At 47.6% G+C, this 10707-nt stretch overlaps 1 protein-coding gene across 6 annotated transcripts in view; it reads left to right on the top strand.

The window, feature by feature from the left end:
* The window catches only part of BCL2L11 (BCL2-like 11 (apoptosis facilitator)), a 51856-nt gene that overhangs the window by 3610 nt on the left and 37539 nt on the right, over positions 1–10707 (top strand). For 3 of the 6 annotated variants that reach the window (XM_010829553.1, XM_010829552.1, XM_010829550.1), the window contains exon 2: positions 1710–2104. In XM_010829553.1, the coding sequence (XP_010827855.1) occupies positions 1723–2104 (382 nt within the window). In that variant the 5' untranslated portion in view covers positions 1710–1722. Of the gene's footprint in view, positions 1–573; positions 732–1709; positions 2105–10707 lie in introns of those variants that run through there. The other 3 variants (XM_010829554.1, XM_010829551.1, XM_010829555.1) reach the window with 3 other exon arrangements.

Genomic DNA, 10707 nt, shown 5'->3' with positions numbered 1-10707 from the left:
ATTTGGTGCGTGTCCCGTGGCGCATGGGGAGAAAGAGGGAGGAAGTCGGGGGAGGATGGGGGCTTCGGCTGGGGAGAGGGTGGCCTTTAGGGTGCCCACCCCAGCGGGCCTGGACTGGGGTCGGCGGCCGGGGCTGGAGTCTGGGGCCGGCCCTGCGGGTCCTGTTTTGCTCCAGGTGACCGGCTCGTTGGGGGCGGTGGGAGCTGCAGAGGCGGGCGCGGCGCCAGGACTGGACGGAGGGGCGGGGCAAGGTTGGCTGGGCAGCCCCGGGCCAGAAGCCCCGGAAACTCCGCCGCCGCTCCCGCCGCAGTCAGGGCCCGAGCCGCGTTCGGAGGCGAGTTTGTCACAATCGCCTCGCCTTCGGCGGCCTATTGGGCAGGCGCCGCCCCCGCCGCCGCCACCGATTGGCTGCGGCTCCGAGCGACCGCGCGAGGGCCAATTGGGAGCGCGGGCACCCGGCGCCGGCGGCGCGGGGAGGTCGGCGGTGCCGGCGGCGGCGGGCGCAGTGCGCGAGGGGAGGAGCGGGAGGAGGCGGAGGATGTTCCCGGCTGCTGCGGCCGGGGCAGCGCGGGCCACAGGCGAGGCGCGCGGAGCCCTCGGCTGCCCGGCGGAGCGCGGCGGCGGCGGGCGGACGGCGATTTGCAGGCTCTGCGCTGCCCGGGGAGCTCAGAGCGCGAGTCTCGGGCTTTGTTTCCCGCGCCGCCTTCGTGTGGACTGTCGGGGGGTTCCAGGTCGGCGAAAGGCGCGGGCTGGGCGCCGCGGGGCCCGGGCTCGGACGCGACTCGGAAGGGAAGGGGCGGACATAAATTTCCGCCTGATTGCCTTAGGAAGGGAGGGTTTTGGAGGTGCGGGAGCCGCGCGCCCTGATGCCGCTCAGCGTGCGGAGTTACTTGTGGATTTGGCTGGGGTCGCCAGGAGCCGGCTTGGGGGACCTTGCTCCCATTCGGAGGTGTGCACTCAACAGCGCGGGTGTACCTCGGAGAAGTTCTGTCGGGTTCGGTGTGGCGAGCTGCCCGCGCCCCCGCCCGCCCCTCACCGCGGGAGGAGGGGCGCGCGGACCAGGAGCGGGAGGGACTGCGGGCGGGCGGAGAGCCGGGGCCGAGCCGAGCCGCGCTGAGTTACAAACTCTATTGTGACGCACTTACTACGACTGACGGCCCTTGCCAAACCTTCCCCAGACTTGCTGTCCTCAGCACTTTCGGCAGAACAATGGGGCCGGAGTGGGGAACGCGGCCAGCCGCCTGCAATCGCTGCATCTGCGCCCGCTCCTGGGCTCCAGTGTTGTATCTGATCCGGGGAAATCAGAGCCCGCGGGGAGTTTCTGACTTATTCTAGTGGGCCCTGGGCAAAGAACACTTGTCAATAGATCTCAAACAAGCAGCCTCTTCTAAAACGTGTGTGTGTGTGTGTGTTACAGCACCGGTTCCAGGAGTAATTGACATTGTTGCTGTTTTGTTTGGTGGCAGGAAGTTTAGTCTCTCTCCCCACTTCACCCCCCCCAAAAAATAATACCTTTATTTTTAAGGTTATTTCTATTATTTTGGAAGATCTTATGGAGAACTTCTCTATTAGTAATGACTTTAACAATGTTGAAGTATTGGGTGTTAATTCTAAGAATTTGTCATGAAGAGGTGAAAGCTTGCCCATTTAGGTATTCGTTGTAGTTGTTCCTTTGCTTAAGATAACCCTAGTTTTAATTTTCCTTGCAGAAAAAAAGACCAAATGGCAAAGCAACCTTCCGATGTAAGTTCTGAGTGTGACAGAGAAGGTGGACAATTGCAGCCTGCCGAGAGGCCTCCTCAGCTCAGACCGGGGGCCCCCACCTCTTTACAGACAGAGCGGCAAGGTAATCCTGAAGGAGAAGGGGACCGCTGCCCCCAAGGCAGCCCACAGGGCCCGCTGGCCCCACCGGCCAGCCCTGGCCCTTTCGCTACCAGATCCCCGCTCTTCATCTTCGTGAGAAGATCCTCCTTGCTGTCTCGATCCTCCAGTGGGTATTTCTCTTTTGACACAGACAGGAGCCCGGCACCCATGAGTTGTGACAAATCCACACAGACCCCAAGCCCTCCTTGCCAGGCCTTCAACCATTATCTCAGTGCAATGGGTAAGCAATACCGGGGAGGCGACTGTGCATGCGTGGGTGCTTAAGTATCAGTGTGGAGCATTTAGAGCAGCCCCCTGTTTAGACTCCTTTTACTGATTTGTTCATGTTCTGTTGGGAATGGAGCACATGTCAAGTAAAACATCCAACCAACATTTTAAAAAGCGTGTTGCTAAGTTTCGTGGCAGCAGTGAGTTGTCCATGCAACAGCCTGTTGGGCAGTATGTATCATACCCCACGGTGCCTTCGTAAAGTGTCTTAACTGCTGCATGCTGTCCTCACCGTTAAGATGTACTCATTAATGACATTCCGTTTGAAAGGGACTCCACAATCAGTTATGGCAGATAGCGTGATAACCTAACCAGAACTGGAGAAAGAGATGAGAGAAGTTAATCATTTAAAAAATGATATTTTTATAAAGATGAACTAGTTCATATCTGCCTTCCCACCATAGAACCATGAAAATAGTTTGTTTTCTACTTAGATTTCTCTTTAGACTTCTTTTGTTTTCTAGGAGTTAGGGGTTTGGACATAGTACTAACAGGATTACATTGTGGAATTTTATTTCAGGGGTTAAAGGCAGTTCTAGAGTCTGAAGGAGGAGTGGCAGGCATGATGCCCAGAAAAGTCGGGCAGTCCCTTTGGTAAGGGCCCTGACAGAGGGAAGGAGCACGCGCCAGCTTGAAGAGCATTTGCCCTTGTCCATATGGGTGTCCCCAGGTGTAGCTGTGAGGCTGTGTGGCCTCTAGCTGGTAGGTTTTCCTATGTGAAGGGGCTTCCCTGGTGGCTCAGATGGTCAAGAATCTGCCTACAATGCAGGAGATCCAGGTTTGATACCTGGGTGAGGAAGATCCCGTGGAGTTTTTCCTCCAGGCCAGATAGTCTGAGAATGCAGAGCTTGATGTCTGTAATCTGATTATTAAACAGTGTAACTCATTTAGAATTTTGAAAGCACAGTACAAGCCACATAAAAACATCTGTGGGCTTGATTTGACCAGTTCAGCTTCCAGCGTGTGACTGAGTATATGCAGTTCTAGCCACCCTAATCAGCGGGTTGGTTCAAATCACTGTTCTTCAGTAGTGGAAAAGGTTCTTATCTTGATTAGGATTCACCAGAATCTCACTTATCATTTATCCAGATTAGCTCTCCTGTATTGAGATATAAGTAAGTTGGCAGCATTAAGGATTAAGAAATCCAGCATAGGTTCTGTTTAAAACATAGGTGACACCATGTCAAAAGCTAATTAAAATGAAATCAGGGTAGACATGTGACTGCTGGACCGCAGTGACAAATCCTAGTTTTGCAAATACCACAGAGGTCTGTCTATAAAATCTTCAGTAGGATAAGCCGTGCAGGTCTGGCCCCATGTTGCAAAATTAGAAAGAACCCAGAAGTTGGACACACCTGGGAAGTGACAGACACATGACAGAAACACTGGCAGCTGTACATGTTGGCTGCTCATCTCCTGCCAAATGCTGAGAGTTGCTCTATTAGGACCCCTTCCTTTTGAAAGGAACTGGAAGTTTTACTATTACTGTAGTTATTGCTATTCCCAAGTTCATTTCAGCCTTAGAAGGTCTTGGTGTTTGCATATGTTTTTCTGCCCTTGAAAATGCTCTTGACTGTAGGAGCATTTATAGGTACACACTGAGTTACTAAATGAGTGAATGGGCTTTTACAGTACATGTTTAAACGAAAATGTGAAAAGTGTTAGTTGCTCAGTCGTGTCTGACTCTTGGTGACCCCATGGACTGTAGCCCTGCCAGGCTCCTCTTTCTATGGAGTTCTCCAGGCAAGAATACTGGAGTGAGAGCCTTTCCCTTCTCTAGGGGATCTTCCCGACCCAGGATAGAACCCAGGTTTCCTGCATTGTAGGCACATCCTTTCCCATCTGAGCCACCAGGAAAGCTTGTGGATGTTTAAAAACCCCATGGTTTTTTTTTTTTCTGAAGGATCCTTCAGAAGCTATTATAGTTTCCCCCTGCAGACCTTTGTATCAGTTTCTGCAGGTAACTTAGTGCATAGAAATAGTTTCTCATTGCCTGGAATATTCCTCCTTCAACCAGGAATAGTGGGTGTGGTAGTTTTGTGTTTTTGTTTAAGTAGAGATGGACATGAGTGCTTTTTCTGGTGATGTTTAGCAAGCTAATTATAAGGTAAGCACCGTTACTTGAGATGACAGATGTAGAGCTTTAGCGAGATCATAATCTAAATTATTAAGCGAAGTTATGGTTTTTACCTGTGAAGTATAGAATAATGGATCCTGAGGTGTAATTTTATAGTATTAACTGCATTCCCGTAGGTTGGTGTGATAACTTAGAGGTTAATGCATAGGATTAAATGATAAGTTTGGAGGAGTTTGTCTGAAGTTAATGCATCATTTCAGTATTAAGTTCTTGGGAGATTTATTGGGATTGGAGTGAATTACTGATGGGGGGAGGGGATTAAGATGTGTGTGTTAAGGAATAAAACTTGCATCTTTCCTAGTCTGTAACTTTTTTTCCTGGCTATTCTTAGAATACTTCAGTGCCTGGGGACCACTTCAACATGATGAGTTGATCAACTTGTGTTCTCAGCATGGCCATGAGTAGTACTCCTTGCTCAGCCATACCCATTAAGATGTTCAATGAAGCTTTTGATAATTTGTCTCAAAGTACATTTTTCACAAAGAGGTCATTATGACCGATTTCAACCAGCGGCAGCACAAATGGGAGGTTAGAAAGAGGGCCTTCCTTAGGGCTTCCTTTGGCCACAGCACAGCTTTCTGCTGGGTGACTCGGGGTGGAGAGGGTGTATGTTGCGGTTTTGTCCTGAGAAAGTAAAGTCTTGTCTAGGGTATACAACAGATGTTTAAGCTATAAATGTCTTTCCATTGTCGTCTTCGTCCTCAATTTTTCTGAAGATATGTTCAAAAAATATTTGTAAGAGAGACAGTTTTTTCAGTTTTACCAAATTTTATTCTCTTTACCCCCTGGGAGGATTGACTTGGCAAACGCTATCTTAAATTAGTGGGCTGTGTATTCTCATCAGAATCACCAAAAGAGGTGTTGATTTGCAGAGTGCCTTTTCTGGAGAGTGTGCTTATGCCATGGATGTGTTTTATTCAGATGTGCACTAAATTCTGTACAAGTTCATGCTTTGTAAATGAAGTTGAAGCGGTTGCAAATCAGAGCTCAGAAAGGTTGAGTATAGGTGAATGCTAGTTATTAACAGCTCCCATACTTTTTTTGGTAAATGTTATGCTTATTCCTGGCACATTAGAATCCACTGGTGGGAGTTAATTGAGTTGTTGTTCAAGTCCATCCCTCAGCATCTTGTGCCTGCGATGCTTATAGCTGGTAACTGGCTCCTCTTTTAAACTATGAGCTCTCAGAGTGGGGACATGACATCCTGAAGGTCCTGATGAGATCTGGAGAGGAGGAGGAGGTGCTTAGAGGATGTTCAGAGTCATTCAAGCTTTGCATTTCCATAGAGCTGACCAGGGACAAATAAGGTTTCCCAAAAAGTCTTTGCAGGAAGATGACCTTGCCCACCCTTGTCAAAAAATAGGTTTTGTTATTTAGATCCAGCTGTCAGGTGTGTTGTGTAGGAGTGATGCGTATGGTGGCGGGAGCACGGGCCCAGTGGGGAAGCCGCCCGGGAGCATCGAGCCGTTGCCCTGGGACTAGTGCAGGCCGAGAGGTCAGTCAGTGTCCGCGCATGCTGGGGTTTGTAGGTTTAGCATCTGAGAAAGAAAGTAAAATGCCTCAGTCTTTTTTGTATGAATTGTTTGCTGAGATATTTTGAATATATGGGTTAAATATATGGGTTAAATTATATATTTTTTATCTTAATAAACACAAAATGTACTGTCTTCACTGTTTCTGAGGATATTCTGTAGTCATGTTGCATGTCTTCATGTTGCTGTGTGGCCAGTTCTTAGAGCATTCTCGTCATGCACAACTGAAACTTGGTAGCCGTTAAAGACGCTCATTCCTGGGAAGGAGAGTTATGACCAACCCAGACAGCACATTGAAAAGCAGAGACATTACTTTGCCAACAAAGGTCAGTCTAGTCAAGGCTATGGTTTTTCCTGTGGTCATGTATGGATGTGAGAGTTGGACTGTGAAGAAGGCTGAGCGCTGAAGAATTGATGCTTTTGAAGTGTGGTGTTGAACTGTGGAGAAGACTCTTGAGAGTCCCTGGACTGCAAGGAGATCCAACCAGTCCATTCTGAAGGGGATCAGCCCTGGGATTTCTTTGGAAGGAATGATGCTAAAGCTGAAACTCCAGTACTTTGGCCACCTCATGCGAAGAGTTGACTCATTGGAAAAGACTCTGATGCTGGGAGGGATTGGGGGCAGGAGGAGAAGGGGACGACAGAGGATGAGATGGCTGGATGGCATCACTGACTTGATGGGCGTGAGTCTGAGTGAACTCCGGGAGTTGGTGATGGACAGGGAGGCCTGGCGAGCTGCGATTCATGGGGTCGCAAAGAGTCGGACACGACTGAGCGCCTGAACTGAAAGCACCTCCCCGTTTCCTTCTCCCACCCAGCTCTTGGCAGCCACCATTCTACCTTCTGTGTGACTTCTGATGACCCTAATTAGGTACCTCATGTGAGTGGAGTTACACGGTACTTGACTTTTTCTGACTGGCTTATCTCATTTAGCATAATGTCCTGAGGAGTCATCCACATTGTAATCCATGAAGCAGATTTCCTTCCTTTTTAAGGCTGAATCAGACTCCATTGTATGTATAAACCACATTTCTTTATCCATTCACTTGTTTTGGTGAACATTGGGTTGCTTTCATCTCTTTGCTGTTGTGAATAATACTGCTGTGAACATGGATGTGCGTATTTCTCTTTGAGATCTTACTTTCCATTCTTTCAGATACGTACCCAGAAGTGGGATGGCTGGCTCCTACAGTAGACCTATTTTTAGTTTTTAAGGAACCTCCATACTGTTTTCCATAGCGGCTGCACTGATTTACATTCCCACCATCAGTATTCCTTTCCTCTACATCCTCAGCCAGCATTTGTTACCTTTTTTTGTCAATAACCATTTTAGCAGGAGTCCGGTGATAACTCCTTGTGGTTTAGATTTCGCAGCTCCCTAACGGTTAGTCACGTTGAGCATCTTTTCATATGTTTGTTGGGCATTAAGTATTTTTTGATATTAATCTTACCAGTTTCTTTTTACTTCTTTAAGTGGGACTACGAGAAAAAAGTCAGATTAGGTCTGTGGCTAGCATTCTGCCCTAACAGAATGGGTTGGGATGGGTTGGCCTTGCAGATGAGGGAGCTGGACCCAGCTTGGTGCTTCAGCAGCCAGGCCTGACTCTTCCTCTCAAAGCACCTCATTTCCATGGAACTTATCCCTTTGGTTACTTCTGTTGACTTAGATGAGTGAAAGTAATCACCGTAATCTTGTAAGCATCTTAAACATCAAATGAGCTTTGTACGATCTACTCTCCGGGCAAATGTAAATATCAGTTTTGTTTCACCTCTTTAAACTCTGTGGTACATGCAGGTTTTGAGAAGGTGGAAGGTGGAGTGATTTGATTTCTTGGGCACCGTAAGTCTGCCCACAAATCCTGATGATAGTCGTCTTTGCTGAAGACTTGGTTCTGGCCTCCAAACCCCAAGGTCTCTCGTTTGGACACAAGAGAAACAGGTGGTTTGTATTACTATGTCCTGTGTCGGGGCAGAAAGTGAAGACAGAGAGGGAACAGCTTCTTCACTGGTTCCTAACAACTTCAGTAAGTTACAGCTTTCTAGACATTTCAAAGTTACATCTATTAAAAAAAAAAAAAAAACCAAAATCTTTGAGGTAAAATAGACGGATGTGCAGTTGTAAGAAGTAACAGAGGGCCTGGGTGTCCTATACCCGGTTCACCACAGTGGCAGCGTCTTGTTTAAATAGCACGCTGACTTCCTGGTGGCTCAGACAGGAAAGAATCTGCCTGCAGTGCAGGAGACTTGGGTTTGATCCTTTGGTTGGGAAGATCCCCTGGAGAAGGAAATAGCAACCCACTCCAGCATTCTTGCCTGGGCAATTCCATGGACAGAGGAGTCTGGCGGGCTACAGTCCATGGGGTCGCAAAGAGTGGGACACGGCTGAGGAGCTCACACAGTCGCAGCGTCATGGCCAGCATGCGACGTTTTAGAACCCCACTGCCTTATGTAAATTTCAGCAGTTTCTCATGGACTCCGTTTGTGTGCATGGGAGCCTGTTCCCTGCCATTTTATCAGATGTGTAGGTTTGTGTGACCCCCAGGGCGGTCAGGATCCAGAAGAATTCCATCCCTTGGTTTCTCTTGCACATTTTTATGGTCACAGCCACCTTCCTCCTGCTCCCTAACCCCCAACAGCCATGAATCTGCGTGGCATGTCTGTACTTCTGTCCTTTTAAGTATGCTGTCAAAATAGAGTCACACCATCAGTGGCTTTCTGCACTTGGCTCTTTTCACTCAGCGTGAAGCCGTCGAGGCCCATCCAGGATGCTGTGGGTATCGCATGTGCCTCCCCCTCCCTGTTGGCCTGTGGGAAGGGCATTGGGTTGTTGGCAGGGTTCTGGCAGGGACCTGGCATAGCTGGAACTTGGGGGCATTTGCCAGCTCTCACTGGACATCGCACTTTGCCCTCTGGTATGTCTTTGGGCAGCTTTCAGTTGAAGGCCACGGGCACCCGCCTTCATTTTTAAGTCACTGCCTTGCTGTCAGACTGGCCACTGCCTGACACGTGCATGCTGACAGCTCATTGCAGTGCTCGTGATACTGAATGTTTTTCACGTCTGTTTGTCTGTCTGCCCTCCTATGAGGTGGCCATTCGCCAAGACAACAGAACTGTTCCTGTACAGGTTTTTGTGTGAACGTGAGTCTTCATCATTTCTCTGGGGTAGATGTCCAGAAACGCAATCGCTGGGTCAGATGGTAGTTTAGTTTTTTTTAGGAAACTGCCAAACAGTTTGCCAGAGTGTGCAGTTTTCCAAAATTGTTTTAGTCTCAGTCCTGGTTATAACTTACAGAAAACTATCAGTTACCAATATCTGGAGTGAAATGGGCTATCACAACAGATCGTGCATCCAAATACTTGTATTTTCTTATTTTTTAATCTTTATCAGTCTTTCTAGAGTTTGTCTGTTTTGTTTTTTTTAAACCAGCCTTTTGTTTCATTTACTTTTCTCTATTATTTTCCTGTCTTCAACTCTGTTGTTTTATCATTCTGCTGTGTACTTTGTGTGTTTTGTTTTTTCTGATTTCTTGAGGGTAGGAACTTAGGGTAGCAGTCCCTTTCCTCTTTTCTGCTACAAAAGTTTAGTGTCATAAATTTCTCTTCTTCCCTGCTTTAACTGCATGCCACATGTTTTGATATATTGTTTTCATTTTCATTGACTTCTGTGTTGTTTCCCTTGACTCTCTGACCCTAGACGATTTAGACGTGTGTTGTTTCATTTCCCAAGTGCCTGAAGATTGTCTTGTCTTTCTGATATTTTCTTGTATGATTCCAGTATGGTCAGAGAACGTACTCTGAATGAGTTCGGTTCTTTTAAATTTGTTGGGGTTTGTTTTATGGGTCAAGATGTGGTCTGTTTGGGGAACGCCCACGAGTGCTTGTGGGTCGGGGCATCTGTCTCCTGCTGCTGTTGGATGGCCCGTCGTCATGCATTTGTCCATTCGGTCTTACCAGTGCTTGTGCTGTTGGTTCCTCTGTATCCTTTCCGAGTTTCCGTCCAGTCGTTCCGTCAGCTCCTCAGAGCACAGTGCTGAAGTCCCCAGCTATAGCGGTGGATCTGTCTATTTCTCCTCTCGTATCTGTCAGACTTTCTTCCATACGCTGCAAGGCACTCTTAGGAGTGTGCACATTTTGAATTATGTCTTCCTGTTAGAGTGCTCCTTTTATCGTTGCTGTGACGTCTACTTTATCAGATACTAATATAGCCACCCCTGCTTTTTGTAAAAGATATTAGCAGTGTTTGTATTTGCAGTGAGGTTTTTTTGTATGCAGTGTGTCTTTAGCTGATACTGTGTTTGTCTACCACATCAGTCTGTCTTCTCAGCTGTGTGCTGGGACCATTTGCGTTTAAGGTCGCTGCTGCTGTTAGAGCTTAAGTCTGCCAGCTTACTGTCTCTGTTTCCTCTGTTTGTGTTTTGTGTTTCTTTTTTTCAATCTTACTAAGAATTATTTGAACACTTTTTACAATTCCATCTTGGTTTTTTTTTGTAGTCTTTTTACACATATTGCTCTGTGCTCAGTCGCTTAAGTCGTGTCTGACTCTTTGTGACCCATGGACTGTAGCCCCACCAGGCTCCTCTGTCCATGGGATTTTTTAGGCAAGAACACTGGAGTCAGTTGCTATTTCCTCCTCCAGGGGATCTTCCTGACCCAGAAATCAAACCCCAGTCTCCTGCATTGCAGGTGCTTCTTAACCGCTGAGCCATTGGGGAAGCCATTATGTTTGCTCTGGGGTTACACTGTCCATGTGTAACTTGTAACTTATTATCATCCGCCACTCTCAGTGATACCGCTGTTTTATGACTTGAGCTCAGCATAGGTACCTTACTTCTTCCTTTTAGGTCCCTTTATCCTGCCCTGTTTTTTTTTTTTTTTCTTTGTTTCTTT

This window comes from Bison bison, unplaced genomic scaffold (assembly GCF_000754665.1).
Source record: "Bison bison bison isolate TAMUID 2011002044 unplaced genomic scaffold, Bison_UMD1.0 scf7180017864508, whole genome shotgun sequence".
Classification (NCBI taxonomy): Eukaryota; Metazoa; Chordata; class Mammalia; order Artiodactyla; family Bovidae; genus Bison; species Bison bison.
The sequence above is the reverse complement of the archived record's forward strand: the minus strand, read 5'-3'. Positions and strand labels throughout refer to the sequence as shown.